The sequence below is a fragment of the Mya arenaria genome, chromosome 10 (genome assembly GCF_026914265.1).
Source record: "Mya arenaria isolate MELC-2E11 chromosome 10, ASM2691426v1".
Classification (NCBI taxonomy): Eukaryota; Metazoa; Mollusca; class Bivalvia; order Myida; family Myidae; genus Mya; species Mya arenaria.
In genome coordinates, this window is record NC_069131.1 from 39,522,985 (window position 1) to 39,539,567 (window position 16,583).

The 16,583-nt window shown below is 33.0% G+C and overlaps 1 protein-coding gene across 1 annotated transcript; it reads left to right on the plus strand.

The window, feature by feature from the left end:
- Nucleotides 1-1,531: 1,531 nt before the first annotated feature.
- LOC128204689 (receptor-type tyrosine-protein phosphatase epsilon-like) lies at nucleotides 1,532-16,226 on the plus strand. Its single transcript, XM_052906087.1, has 22 exons — nucleotides 1,532-1,538; nucleotides 5,281-5,439; nucleotides 5,846-5,966; nucleotides 6,116-6,207; nucleotides 6,432-6,527; nucleotides 6,652-6,810; nucleotides 6,996-7,159; nucleotides 7,329-7,416; nucleotides 7,706-7,770; nucleotides 7,956-7,992; nucleotides 8,303-8,406; nucleotides 8,539-8,664; nucleotides 11,119-11,267; nucleotides 12,266-12,401; nucleotides 12,642-12,770; nucleotides 12,941-13,058; nucleotides 13,820-13,896; nucleotides 14,313-14,447; nucleotides 14,557-14,697; nucleotides 14,917-15,074; nucleotides 15,449-15,584; nucleotides 15,933-16,226. Exons 1-22 carry the CDS (start codon nucleotides 1,532-1,534, stop codon nucleotides 16,038-16,040), a joined length of 2,505 nt encoding a protein of 834 aa, XP_052762047.1. The 3' UTR covers nucleotides 16,041-16,226.
- The last annotated feature ends 357 nt before the right edge of the window (nucleotides 16,227-16,583 follow it).

Consider the following 16,583-nt stretch of genomic DNA (forward strand, 5'->3'; position numbering starts at 1 on the left):
ATGACATATTTTATTCCCTGAATACTGTAAGATGCGACTTGTCCTTAAAATTCGTTTTCGCTTTAAATTTGGTGATTTATATTGTCCATTCCATATTCCATTCCCACATCATTTCGGAAATTCCTGTAGGGCCTCACGATATACCAGGACTCGTCATCGGCATCGTGAGCTTGAATATACCTTAACCATGGCATCGGTTGAAAACAGTTCACGCTATCAAATAGAGTTGGTACTCATGATGCCGAGGACAATATGCACATGTGTACAGAACATAATTAAAATATAAGTGCTGAACGTGTATATAAGAACAGATTTGTTCATTTGGTCATGCCTGCTTGCAGTTGGCTCAAAATAGTAGCTTTCGTTTGTCTGTTCAATGTAGTCCAGGCTAAAATTTGGCCTTGCCGTTGAAATAATTTAAAAACAAAACAATTTGGCCGCACATCTACACCAAGAATATGGCATGTCTAAGGTCAAGGTCACAATAAAGGAGTATAGGAAATAATTCCTTACAGATTAACTTGTCAAAATATTAACACTCCTTGTTTGGGAAAAACATGAAATATGCCGTAAAAAATGAATTGTAATCTGCAAGCTCATTAGCCTTTATACTTGGTTTATAACATCAATTAAATGTGCTTTAACATTCGAATGTTATCTTTCGGTTACCAATATCAAACCATTTGAGGTCTTTGAAATGTTTAGAGCTATCTTTAAACCACGGTGATCATGCAAAGCGGATTTTCCGTCCACCTTCTTCGTTTGCTGGATCTATCCGGCACTGATACGGAATCTATCCGTCGTGTTTACATTAAAAAAATGGAATGCCGAAGAATAAATCGGTTGAACAAAGAGCATGTGCTGTATTTATGCTTACGATTTAAAAGCTACGAAAAAACTTCATTAACTATCGCAAAAAGAAAGAAGAAGAAAAATGAAAGCCCCATATCTTTTTATTCATCTAAACATATGAAAATAAAACAGCGATCGTGATTCTGACACCAAATACCATGCCAAAGAAACCTTTATATTTATTTACCTCCTGATAATTACGTCTATCTTTTCAAAGAGGGTATCGAAGTTATTTAAATTCCTGCGTTTATATTTAATCTTTTGGATAAAAAGTTGAAATAAAGTCCTCATTCGTCGGTTAAGGGAAGCTCCTGATTATATCGTTAATGAGCAGTTGTATAGAAATTGGACACCGGATATATTTTGTCACTCGCTCCAGATTCTATCCAAAATTTGATAAGCTGTTTTATTTTGTTTGTTTTCTGTCGGAAAAAGAGATCAAATCAACTCATATAGCACCTACTTTCATTTTTAATGACGCGAATCGCGAAGATATAAATTACATCTTATATTATTATAACTTATCAAATGTATGTTCGTCTTCGAAGTCCTGAAAGAAAAATAACATCATGAATCTTTCAATACATTATTTCTAAGTATAAAATTCATAATTCATCTTAACTGCCAACTGACTAAATGATGGTGAAACAATGTTAGGGTCGTGGTATTTGCAACCAAAATGAGCAGTGAGTTAAACTAATACCTTAAATACACATCTAAGTATAAAACTAAGATAAAAAAAAATGTTAATGTGTTAAAGGCAACCAGATATACATAGCATCTTCACTCCGGAACAAGGATGTTCTTTTAATATTTTATAAATATTTGTTTTGCAAACCTTATATTTTTAGAGAAATTCTGTTGAAAAATATAAATGCAAACTTTTTTACGACCCTTCTTTTATTTTTGAGACCGTTACCATAAACGCATACTTTTCTTTATTCAGTCGAGCGTACAAGAGTATACCCTTACTAAATACACACATAATTGCCTCTAGCATTAACTAGTTACATACTCCAAAACAATAACATGTTACGCGTCATACCTGTAGAATCCGGTGAATACAATGGCTAGATTCCGTATTTAAACGCAAAATTCTTGGGATAAAACTTATACATTAAGTTTATATAATATGTTAGAAAAAGTGATATTTCAAAAATAGAAAAAAACAAAACAGTTTCCGCTCGTCGCTTACGTTTTTCATGTGAAATTCCATCATTTGTTTGGCTAATTTGAAACGATTGTATAACGACATCCCTTAAATACCAAACAATTGACAGTCACTAATAATATTGTCATTCTTTGAAATAAAGATATTTTCCGAAACCCAATTAGAGGCAGTACATATGAGAAAAATTGTTTATATGTACTCAACTTTGTTGCAATTTGTACGTTTATAATCCGCATCGGTGGAGGATAAAACTTGTAAATGAAAAATGTGGGCGGAAAGAATCCGCTATGCATCATCACCGTGTAATGTGAATGCATCAAATCAAAATGAAACGACATGTACTCGTGAAAATTGGATAATGATAATTTGAATCGCGTTATTCTTGTACCCAATTATTCAATTAACATCCCAGTCTGCACACCGGTCTTCTTCGGTAGTGCTTGCTGAAACACCTGTTCGAGCGTAAGCAAGGGGACAAACTACTGTCACCATGAGACCGGCACGTGCATCTATCTGGGACGCAAGGAAAATGACTGTTGATCGGTTGAATTTACTTCCTCGTTTGCAAGTGTATACTGGCATTGCATTTGATTCACAGAATGTTAGCACATCATTTCAGGGCCCGTATTTGGCATATTAAACGCCTTTCAGCTTATGGCCCACACGGAACTGGAAATTGCTGCATTTCAAAATTAAAAGGTCAGTTGAGCCAATTATAAAGCTCTTATCGGCCATCGGCACTGCAGCAAAAGTTAAATTTGAGCGAATTGTCAAGACTTCGCTGAAGTACACCTTTTGTACCGAAGAGAATCATTTTCGACATTTTGTAGAAGCGTTGCTGATTCGAGTCATTCTAGACTCTTTTTTGATTGACATTGTTTTACATATGTCTTTACGCTGGAAGTATGTATTTCATCTCGGCAAAAAGCAAGTTGTAAATGAGTCCAGTCTCTCGTATCATTGTCAACTGTTAGAAAATCCGGCGTCTCGAAAAACTTGCTCTATATTTTCGTACCGGTTATTGTTTGACCGCTCGGCAACATCAAAAGTTTACAGTATCGATATCGTTTTGGAGTGTTGCATTGTGAGTTTTACTTAGGTATAACATTTAAGAACATTATTGAGTTTGGAAATGCAAAGTCTGTATTTCAAAGTATTTTGTCTGCATGACTGTGAAACACTTCCTCCACACTTGAAGATATGTGTAAAAATTTATTAATTATTATTTAATCTATTAAGAAGGTGATACATGTGTGTCAGCTTCCTCTTATGCACTCTTTTTAAACCAGTTGTGTAAGCACTTAAGTAACTAAGAATTAAAAAAAAGATATCCTCGTTTGTCCACGCCTAAACCAGGTTTATCAGTCATTGATACACTAAGTACAGTTTATTCCAATTCAGTAACACCTATGCCAACTCAAAGGTGTAAGAAACATTATGGTGAAATTCAAGACGATATGACACTTCTACGAAATATGAAACCTCTTCCCGCTTTGTTCATTTTCCATCCGTTGCCATAACACGTTTCAATAGAGGATATTTATTTGTTTCAGTGAAGTATTATTTTGCCAAGTGACCAACAAACGTTCTACAAATTATGAGTTTCTATGCAGCTGGTGAATTATTTACGTTTGACTGCCACGCAATGAAATATATTGCAAAATATACCACTAAAATAAACACCTAGTTATTTTATCTAATGTTTGAAATTCATAAAAATAAGACTTAATTGACAGTGAATTTAGAACCTGCGCCAAATTATAGCTTATTGATGTCATAGTTTATTCCTAGCACCATGTGCAGTTTAGTTTGTCGCTTTCAGTAAAACGGTTCACTTCTTCACACTGTGATTTAATCATGGTATAATAACCGTAATTTCCTATTAAAGCAATATACAAATTAAAATAAATCTCATCAATTTAAGATTCTCAGCAGTTCCTTTTATATTGTCTTTTTACGTTTAAACACTTTTGATTAATTTTAGAGTCATATGCTTCTAGATTGACAAAACACACTTGTTATTTAGTATAAATTTGTCTGTAGGTTATATCAAAGGTAAAATTGTCATTTTTGCTTAAACTTCTGTTAATCGAATTTAATCACACTGCCTGGTAATGGACTGACACACGTTAAGATGATAATTACTAAAATTATGAAAAAATACAAAAACTCTTAAATTGTGATCATTTAATTCTGATAAAATTATTAGAACAGATAACTGCATATTTTGTCCATGTTAAACTATGCATGCGCAATTGTTACTAAGCTTACCTACTTATTACCCCTTGGTGTAGCAATGGATGAGGTCGGAGGGGCACTGACTAACCATTCTCCGAAACGAGTTGGGAATGCCCAATTTCTTATTTACCCCCCCACTCTATTATTCAACCGTAGAAATTATTAAATGTCAATTAGCTTATAATGAAATATATTACAATTGACTTACTACTTTTTGTTTTTAATGGTTAATTGTACTATAGATGTATATGCATGTGTAATTTTCAACAAAGGAATAGAGACATACTATACCGCTGCGTAGAAGTAAATCCTCGGCCTCAATTTAAATCACTGGGTTATGTCTGGTCTTACATTCAAGTTTAAAGCCATATAGTTGGTATTATTGATTAATTTGTTTCCTCATCTGTCACAGCTAGACGATTGATTTCGAATATAAAGTATTCATACATTCTACTGTGCGGACGAGAATGAAGACTGTTTCAAGTCTGAGTGCAATTGGAGTTAAATGTTTCATTTTTATTTGTTACTAGAAGATTTAAGTATAACCACAATGGTCATTATATATGTAATATTATTTTTTATAAAGATCGCGGTTTGTGACAGTTGCTCACCGGAACGTTGTGAGAATTGCACTACACAGTCGATATGTGTTAAGTGTAAAGTAGGGTTTTGGAACGTTCCATCTAATTGTTCTCAAACTTGTGTTTCCCAAACGTGTACATGTACTAATTATTCAGAATGTCTCTCGTGCAAGAACGGATACTATGGAAAGGACACTAACTGTGATAAAAAATGCTCTTCTGGGTGCATTGGCGAGACATGTGACACTAACGGAACGTGTTTGTGTAAACCTGACTTTACTGGAAATATTTGTGACTCTTGTGTAGATGGCAAATATGGAGCAGACTGCTCTTTAAGATGTAGCCAAGGATGTGAGGAAAACATATGTAGTTTATTAGACGGATCATGCAATTGTAGTAGTTATCATACTGGTAAAAAATGTGAAAACTGTATTGCAGATCGGTATGGATATGACTGTTCAAAAGAATGTAGTCCGGGCTGCATAAGAAATACTTGCTCTTCTGCTGATGGGAAGTGTGATTGCAAAGAATTTTACACAGGAGATAAATGTGAAGTTTGTGAAAATTGGCGTTACGGTGACGGCTGTGTAAATATATGTGAGTACTGTCGAACTTGAAAAACGAATGTCATTTAATGAAATAACAAAGTTAATCCTACAATGGTGAGAGTTATCTTGTAAGATAAGGAGGATTGTTTAAACAATATAGAAGAGGGACACACAAATTTTGATAATTTAGAAAGGCGAATATTTAAATATACAAACATTTGTTTTATACAAACATTTTTAATAACAAATCAATGGCGTGATCTTTATGCCCGTCTCAAACAAGAAACTGCGAGATGCAATACTGAAGAAATACCTTGTTAATTTTCTTATAATATAAAACATTACATATTCAAGCTCCATTAGTAATTAATTGTTATTGTTTTGTGTTATCAAACAGAATTCATCATGATTTTCTTTAAATTATTTAAAACTAAAAAATGTACGATTTCTTTAAGCTGAAAATAATGAACCGACAACGACAGATAAACCAAATGTTGTTGCGGCTGTTGTTGGGGCAGTTGGTGCTGTTATTTTAGTGGTAGCGGTTGTCATTGTTGTCATCATTCTCAAACGAAGGTAAAATGTCAAGATACTAATTCATTGCAATAGATATTCAAAATGGATTATTTATAACATCAATATTAAACGAAATAAGTAATATCAATAAAAATATGTAATTAGTATTAAATATTTATAATCATTTCTTTGATGATTTAATTTCAAAGAAATGAGTTATGCTGGAAAAAGCCGCGAGATGAAGAGCAACACAGCGAAGAAATACCTCAGCCAGTTGTGTACGCTACAGTGCAGAAAAATAGTAATGGCGATATTGTCGTATCTGTAATACATCTCCAAATAATCATGAACATACTTTTATTAAGGGGTTTCATTAACATATTTAAAAAAAGTGAATAGTATGATATAAAAGAGAAAACATAAGCAGGAAACAAATAATATAAATAAGCGTCCTGTTTCGGAAATAAGTTCCTATCAGTTGTATTTATTTAACAAATGCTTAAAGCCTGAATCTGTCTATTCTAGGACATACACCGGTAACGCCTCAGCAAAGGGAGTCCAGCTATGGCAATCGGGAACAACAATCTCACACTTTATTTGCGAAATACAATGCGGAAACGGGTACGATAATAAAACGTATACTTATGTAGTTAAGCTCGACTGAAAAGGCATATGTTTTCTCCACCTTTAAAAAAACAAATATACTGCAACCACATATTCTTTAACTGTATTATTTGCATTGCAGGTAACACATTATATGAAGACATTGCATCAGGTACTGGGGATTTAAATACTGTTCAAGAAAACTCCAAACCAGAAACAAGACGCAGTGTAATAGTAGAAACACAACATGTTGAACTGGTAATGGAAGCGGAAACTTTGGAAGATGATGGCCTTGAAATTGGTATATTCAATAACGTACACCATTGTATCACATTTTGTTTGTAATATTTAGATAATGAGCTTTAACCTTCTCACTGTTGACCTGAATGATATAATAATAATAATAATAATAATAATAATAATAATAATAATAATAATAATAATAATCATAATAATAATCATAATGATGATGATATTACAATTTAGATGATGATGATCAAATAGCGCGAGAAAAAGCAACCAAGTTTGAAGAGAAAGGCGGTATATATTACAACAACGCTGAAAAAATCAATAACCGAAAAGTTGCTGTTGACAACTTATCGAACCACATGATGGAGAAAACTGACATTGAAACTGAAGAAGAATTCGAGGTAAAAATGTTTTCCTATTCCGTGCAGTGTTAACCACCCACCCTTGTTTAGTTCCTTTCCTAATTGGAAACATTCGTCAAGTAAATACAATTGTAGGGTGATTAAGAGGGTGTATAACTGTTCAGAAAAAACAACAACAGAATATATGATAGTCCAATTTGTTTTGCAGAAATTTCCTTACGGGTTGACAAAATCTTACGCCGAATCCCAGAAGCAAGGAAATATTCAGAGGAACAGATATAAAGGAATATATCCATGTATGTTATGTATTTTAATAATCTCATCAGGTAAAGACAATGAATATTCAGCATAAGTTTGCATGGACAGTTTTAGTTCGTCTATTTTTGGAAGAAATGTATCGTGGTATTGTAGATGCTTTGGGGAAACTATGTACACATGTAACAAGAGACAATACTAACTGTACAAAAAGGATAAAAACTCTGGTTTTAATAAGTGTGGAGTTATGTCTCTTATTAATAAAACAGCAGACTCTTCAGAGAAATGTCCCATGTATATTGCTGGATAAATAGTAGGATATCTTTTCAGACGACGACACAAGGGTCAAGCTCCGCGACTGTGAGACGGATTACATAAATGCCAGTTTCATAGATGTAAGTGAGCGTAATTTGACTTGAATTAAAGCGTTCAAATAAGATTAAGTGGCACACACAGCTTTCATATACTAAATAATATATAAATAATAAGACACAGACAACGCTTTTCTATGAAAGCGATAAGAACAGTTCTCTTCAGTTAAAGACGATCGATGAATTAAATAACTGTATGTCTATTTCAGGGTTATAAAAAACGACATGCGTACATTGCAGCACTAGGTAATGAATGAATTTTAAAACATTTAAATAATTTTACTGTTAATACCTTAAAAGGTATGTTAGTTACAAGTCGCCACCGTGATCAGAGGTTTCTAAGTAAGCTAAACTATTATCTCATACTTCGAACACTTCAGTGGACACTGTAATATGCCGTTATGATACTGAGTACGCAATAATCACATATAGGTAAAACCAACCATTAAACGTATTGAGATATGGAACACTTGGTATCATATATCGAACGGATCTCTTGATTAATTTTAAAATAAATGCTTTAATGTTTCCAATTCTTTAAATACTGTACTCGTAGGTCCCATGTCAAAGCAGCTCGAGGATTTCAGTCCATTTTGGCAGATGATCTGGCAAGAGAAAGTGGAGAAAATTGTCATGTTGACCAATCTTGTTGAGGATGGAGTAAATACAATTATATTCACATTTCTTTCAATTTGTAGATATTTTACAGTCATATCGTTTCAGTCTTATAAAATGAAAAAGATCAATGATCTATGATTTATATGTGACCCTCACCCTCGTTCACTACTGTAGAAAGACAAGTGCGAGCAATATTGGCCAGACCTTGGGACAAGTAAAGTCTACGGCAAGGTCCATGTTTCATCCCAGAGCGAGGATGAATATGCCGAGTTTACCAGGAGAGAATACACAATTTCAAAGGTGTCGTGATTGAAACATGACTGCAGACTACTTTGTGAGCGATGTGAACACTTCTTTTATTCAACCAAACGATCTTTAACACGATACCGTATTAAGATTACATTTAATGACATGAAACACTGGCTCTAATGTTAAACGCAAACATGAATTTACAAATGAAAACTTCCTTGTTTAATTTAACTGTCATGCTTTTAGAAAGAAATATTATATGATTTATGATTTTGTGGTATTAAACTCATTTATTCTAACAAAATTGTGGACACGTTCTTTAGAAGTCCTTACGAATGAAACATCTTAATATATGAGATTTTAATTTAATTATAAACGATTCACGATGGCATCGAATATTACACAAAAAATAATTAAATCATTAAAAATTTCAATGTACGCGTAATTAGGATTTTAAGCCATAGTTAGACCGATTCTTGTTTTGTTCACAACGTACCGTAGAAAATAGCAAATAAACTTTTAGATACTCACCCATAACCTAATTGCAATCTTAGCCGTCGTAAAAGGCTCAATCATCTAAATTTATCCTGTATTTACATCCGTGATTAACCCTTGTATTTGTTACCGTTTGTGTAGAATAAGATTGACAAATCCATAAGGCAGCTCCGCCAGTAGCGCTTCAAGCACATACTCAGAAAGTTAGCGGTTCGAGTCCCATACTCGACACATACATTATGTACAGGTACAATGGTATACGGAACTCATTCGTAAATTTATAAGCTATTGCAAGAATTGGTCAACTGCATAGACACTGGAAAGTGAGTCTACAGCTTTATTTGATTGAAATATACAAACTTAAAAAAGAGGTTTTCTAGGGTATCTAGAATAACATAACCTTTCTTTCCATCAGTACGCATTTTAACCGAATCCGATACGTTTTAAATTTCACTTCTTTGAAAATGCATCAGCGATAGTTTAACATAAAACCACAACTAGTATTGAACACATTCCTTAACAAGTACAATATATATAAGTGTACGTAACTTGTCTGTAAGCATATTCTGATATGTGATATGCACATTTTCAACATAGACAAACCTACCAAGGCCAAAATAATCGTCTTACATTTAAAACGCGGTCAAAATCTCAAAAAAATATAACCTAGTAATTGATTTTTTTTTTTTTTTTTGATAAAAATCAAACATAATTCCTGTTTAAAAATGGGTCTTTGTCAAAATTCTCCGCTTTGACCATTTTTGTCAGCAAAATGAAACTACTGTAAATGTAGAGACTCACTTCCCATACATGATTAAGAAATACTATAAGTAAAGTATTATGTAAAAAGGTTATTTCACCATTTTGGTGTATATCTACCAAAAAATGAGATTATCTGGAAAACTAAACTTGCAATGCTCATATAATTCCGCCATAATCTAATTTCAATACTACTTTCACGAGCATCAAAGTTCGCTGAACAATAAGTCCGCCATAGGTCAGTTTAAAGGTGCACACCTATTTATGCAAACAGTCGAAGTATTTGTGAGACTCTCAACAAGCTAAGTTAAATATTGAATTGACTAGGATCGCTTTACGAACAACATTAAAGTAAAGAAGCAGGTTTAAGCAATTGGTTTATGAATTCAATTGTACTACGAGATAAGAATGTAAAACACGATGAGAAACGAATACACCTTTTCCCTTGCTGTTAACAATAAATATCAAATCATAATATTTCAAATGATATTCGGAACACCTACTCTAAACACGATCGTTTACCTTAAGCAGATGTTTTAAAGTCAAACCTAGTTATTTCTTTAAACCGCCCGACTGCTATTATGTAGTTAAGTTAAATTTCATATTCACTATATTCAGAAGTCATAAATCTTCCTTGTTTATTTGGTCTAAATAAATACAAGACACGCAATAAAGTGAACTTCAGATGAATAAAATACAAGGTCATCGAAGATTGGTGTAGTATTTAAGGCGGAATAAAACGTCCTTGTTTAATGTTTATGTTTTTGTAAACATGCTTTTAAGCTATTATGTTTAAATCGAACAATAGTTTTATATTTTAGAAAATGACAAAATGACGTTATAATTTAAATGCTTAATGAAATACTTTGTGTAGAAACGAGCCCTATAGCCTTCTAAAAGTAAGATCTTTTAATGGATAAATATCAAGACCCCACATAAAAGTTCAGATTTATACACTTTGTTTGATATATTCTTTGTTCAAATATTGATATAACACGTAGGTCCAATGATAACAAACATACATTAAACAAGAAAATGATTTAATCACGGAATATGTTAATGTATACGCTAAAAGTAGTTTTAACCTAAGATAATTGTATGAATTTGAATTATTTAATAGACAAGGCTTTCACAGTCAGTGTATTTATTTGTACTTGAAGTTATATGGTTCATATAAATCCTTCATATTTTATCATGACACAACTACGGGTAACACGTATTATTAGTTTTGAGCATAGCTCTATTTCACAGGGAAGTGAAACCAGACAGCTGCATCATCTTCAATTTACCTGCTGGCCAGACAAAGGTGTGCCGGATGATGTCATAGGAATCATTGATTTCAGACAGACAGTGCTGAGCCTACCTGTCCAATTTGATGGTCCTGTTCTTGTTCACTGTAGGTACGTTTAGTGCTATTGTTAGATTTCTAAATACAATCACATTAACCTTTAAATGTCTTTTTTGTTTTCAATAATTCTTAAAAAAATCGAACACGTCACGTGTTTTCAATAGCTTGAAATATATCAAAACGTTTTGGCGTTACGCCTTCTTAATAATATAAATAATCAATCATAGAAAAGAAGTAACGTCAACGTCATACACCGTATAATGACGGTACGTCGTGTAACAGCAAAACGTATAACGTTGATAGATACAGAAATATGAAGAGTATGGGATGGTATACAAACATATGAACATTAAAGTAATAATGGATCACAGGTCATGTAAAAGTCTATTAGACCTCGTTTTTACTTTCTTATAGGAAATGTTCATTGAATTCTTAAAACGTAGTTTTATAGGACTAAAACACACTATTTTCAATCTCGTTTTATGGTGCCATATCAGGTGAACAAAAACATTGTTTGACGTATATTTACCGAAAAAAATCATCAGCGTTTTGTCCAAAAAGCATTTGCATGTTATCGCAGTATTATAACAGTGTTGCAATATGAGGCAAGGTTCCAGTAGCTAAAACATTCTACCTATCTAATCAACAATGCATTGTGGAGATTGTTTCTATAAAGAGATTTTTGCAATTCGGTAGCCAGAAAGTGAATTTTAGACTGTTTCTAATTGAAAAAATAGTCACCAAGAAGTCACTATACAGCATTTATTAGATAGCTTTGGATATTTAAAAAATATATATATAGTCAATTGAGGTTCCCATAAAGATGCAAGCCAAATTTAAACAAAACTCTGATAAAACATTTTTTGAGCGTTTTCGTCTACGGTTGATAAAATGTTGTTATTATATGCATGACTAGTACATTGAACATTTGAATTTATTTATTTTACATATAAATGGCACTCCTCTAGTTTGTTCACCATTTCTATGAAAAAATATGGCTTGCTCATTTGCATTTTCGCATTTCAAACTATATGTCATTGGCTCTTTCAGTGCTGGTGTTGGAAGAACAGGAACATACATTGCTCTAGATATTTTGACAAAGGAGGGAGAGGATGAGGGGTCAATACACATCCCTGGCTGTGTGATTAACATGAGGCACGATAGAGCCAACATGATACAAACTATGGTGCGTTAGTAGCAAGTTATTATATCAGGGGTAATAGAAATGCCTTAGTTGTGTATATACTGCACTTAGCCCAAGTAATAATAATTGTGATTATAGTAGTATAATCCATAACATTAAAGATACAAATGATTTGTATACTATGTATGATTTAAATAGGTTTGCACTCATGTAGTAGTATATCGATTGTTTTTGTTGTATTTAATTGTTCTTTAACAAACAGTTGTGCATGTTACTGTCTAGAACCAGTACGAGTTCTTACATAGAGCACTCGTCAGCTCGCTGAGTGATATCAGCAAACCCATTAGAGGTACTCATTTTCGCCAGTACATCAATCAGACGGGGAGAGAAGGATTCAATCGACAGTTTCAGGTTTGACTTTATGTCATACGTGCTAAAAGTCTTTCTAATCGTGATATAAATATTCACTTTAACTGTAATAACATTCCATCTTTTTTCTTGATTACAGATTCAGTCAATATTAAAACTAGAAACGCGTATAGATGATAATATATAATAAAAAGGTTTATATGATTATGCAGGAGATGCAAACAGTTTTAGAAAAGCCGCTAGGTTATGAAATGCAGGTCATGGAGAGGAAAAACAGAATAAAAGGCAGGAACAGACCATTGACAGACATACCAGGTGGTTTGTTCTTTCGTTGCTCAAGAGTTTCATGTTTCATTCCAGTTGCTTGAACATAGAAGTTCTTTTTATTTTTATGATTAATGTTTAAGATACTTACCAAACATTTCTACATGACCTATGAATGCTTTCGTTAGGGATCCATATTTAAAGGATGATATACTAAAGTTCCATTTTTTAGTTGGGTGTTACTGTTCCCATGTACCAGCCAAGAGGAGCATGACACACTTCAGTAATTATCGTATTGTGTGCTAGAGAAGATCTTAGCACACCTGTGTTATATAACATACAGACAGCAATGTTAGATATCCATGATTTTACTGAATATTTAAGGTATTTTTCGAGTTTTGTAGGGAACATCTAATCACTTTCTAGACGTTGAAAAGCCTTTGATTATCATTTGCAAACATAAATATATACATGCATGTTGTTTTCATATTAAAAATATTATTCAACAGTTTTAAAGTTCTAATATGTTTTAACTACTGCACTCATTTGTGTTTATACATTAGATTAATGCCTTTTTGTTAAAGCCAGATCTTTTAATCTTAGTGTAAGTCAACTGTAGCTCTTACATGATTTTCAATATTATTTCTACCGAGTTTATTTTTCTGAAGCATGAAGGGTATTGCGTAAGCTTGTTGCATTGCAAACTACATGTCCATCGTAGTTTGAGGTTTTGTCTGCCATTTCGTTTAAATTTTGTAAAGATTGATCAAAATTGAAGTGGTATTTGATACCTTAAAAACAACAACTGCCTTTTTAATATATTGCAGGCGATCACAACAGACATTGCCGGTCCCTTAATAGCCCACCTGGAGCTCCTGAATGTATGAATGCAGTTTACATCGACGTAGGTAGCATTTACTTCCCGGTTTATTTAAGTTTATACATGTAAGATTCCACTTTTGTGTGAACTATAGGTACATGATTACAATTAACTAATGTTTAATTCATTGGACTTCAATGATCAAAACAAAATTATAGTGTACTAATAAGAATATGTAAGCGATAGTATTAGCTGCGAACATTGTGGCCACATAGCTATTTATAAAAATAACTAAAGGCTAATATTTCTTATCTGTACACAAGTCATATGCTTTTTACTTATTATCATAAAATTCATATGAGTTAATGAAAACATAATAATGCATTTAATTAAAAAAGTCTTATCGACATATAGTGTGCATATTTTAATGTGATTGACAAAATCAATTTGCGAAGTGTATCGGCATCAACTAGTCAGAAAATTATGCGATCCTTGTTTAGAGCTTGAAACCAAGGACAAGCTTTTTGGTTGTTCAAAGTCCCATGAAAGAGAATGTGATCGACTTTCTGACACTGCTGTCCCAGGAAAATTGTACTTGTGTCGTAAGCTTTGAACCTTACACAGACAAACAAAAGGTTTGTTCTTCTTAAATTACAGTTTTTCTGTACGATTTAGTCATGTTTGAGTTGTTCGCACATTAGACCAAATTTATATGATAACTAAACAACTGTTTGCTATTTCCAGAAACAAAATGTTGGATTGTATTTTCCTGCTGGAGACCACAATTTGAAACAGGGCATGTTTCAAGTCAGGTGTGCAAAACAAGAAAACCACGGCTATTGCACAAAAAGACTCCTAACGATCAAACACAATGAACACAATGAGGTAACTTAAAATTTAGAATATAAACTTGCTGTTTAAAGGTGGTGATAAAAACCTTTAAGAACAACCTTTGTGTTCATAATATTTGAGTTAGGGTGTCATTTCTTTTGGCACATGTTTATACCAGGGAAGTTGGGAAATATTTCAGTTTTTTGTAACTTCGTACATAGTCTTCATCCTTATCCACCTTTTGCATAGTCTTTAAACTTATATTTTAAACAGCAAAGTTCTGAAAGGGAAGTCACTCACTTTGAATTCAATGCATGGGATTATACCAGTGACGTCCCGAAGTCGAGTAAGGATTTCCTTGATTTTATCAAAAGCGTTGATGCTTACTTAAGAGAAACGTCTAACCGAAGCCCGCTTCTTGTTCACTGTTTGTAAGTACAGGTGTACTTTATTCATTAATAAAATGCTTTCGGGATCATTGAATATGATCAGTTCGTAGGGGTTTCTTGATCTTTAGCCAGTGAAGGTTTATTTTGCATGACAAAAGTTGTCGTGGACATAATTTGTCTTAGTGTGTGCTCCCGGAAGATCTCTTTTTCCAATGTTTTTCGAAACGCGTACACATTTTGAAAACAAATGATCAAATTCTTTGCATATTGACGTGTATGGATAAGCTGGACAATGAAGAGGCAAACCGCCGAACTGTAATTTACCAGTCATGGTGTATATGGACCTCATCAGTTATCATAAATATTATCAACAACTTCTTGTGGTTTTTTTACCTATCTTTACGATATCATTACAGGGACGGGACTGGAAAAAGCGCCTTGTTCTGTGTTGTTTCAATTTTGGTTGAAAAGATGAAAATAGATCAAGAAGTCAGCATTGTTAACACCATAAGGAAAATCAGGTCCAGGCGTACATCAGCAATCCAAAACATGGTAATCTTTATTAAACATTGATAATAAACACAACTTAGCAATACATCCAATATATGCTTTGCCATTATTTTACCTGGTATGCTGGAAGATTTTGAGACCAACTAAAAGTTGTCATTTTCAGGCGCTTTTAATCACAAATATAGTACTATATATTTCAAATTTGTTTAATGTTATATCATTTATCAAGTTTACATTTCCTTTATTATCTGTAAAAAGTACACGCATTTAAGTGTTTTCTATATTCTGGTTAAGACAACAATTGCAATACAAGTATTAATAACGTTGCCTAGTACCTTAGTTTGAAATATACGTGCACTTGTTTATTAGAATATTTTTCTTTATCTTCAGGCACAGTTTGAATTCTGCCACGAATGCGTGTTGTCCTACATAAAGTCATTTGATTACAGTCAATATTCAAATTTCACTGGTAGTGTTACTAGTGCACCTACCGCTTAGACGGATTGTTGGCCATGCAAGATCAACAACAGCTAAACAGAGAATGTATTCTTATGAATACCAAAATATGATATTTTCACGATATGTTCAATGTTTCGGAAATTTAGAAAAGGCTGATCCTTTCAGTGTTCTTAAGAATAAGATTCATTTATACAACAAGTTTGCCATTACTTGTACAAAACTGTTGTTTTGCCTAAACGTAGTTAAAAATTGAAGATACCTTCATATGACATACTTTAATAAAGGTAAAAGTCTTGTTAGACGAAAAAATAAACGTAACTTAATTTTTCATCATTATATTTAACTTATTTGACTTTAACGATGAAAACAAATAGAGCGTAAGATTTGTGAACAGATTAAATTTTATAAGCCTTTATAAATGGGGCTTTCAATTTATAGCTACGTGACCACATTTTCCAGTAAAAAGCGCCAAAATCATTAAAATTAATACGGTTCTTTTGGGCATCTATGTAGGTCTTAATATAAGGTCTTTTATACGCACATCAAGTACCATTTCCATATCTAAAGCCCCTATCACCCGCT

Coding starts and splice junctions, on each gene's coding strand:
- LOC128204689 (XM_052906087.1), top strand. Junction 6,811..6,995: donor AGATGATGGCCTTGAAATTG/GTATATTCAATA, acceptor ATTACAATTTAG/ATGATGATGATCAAATAGCG. Junction 12,771..12,940: donor GATTCAATCGACAGTTTCAG/GTTTGACTTTAT, acceptor ATGATTATGCAG/GAGATGCAAACAGTTTTAGA.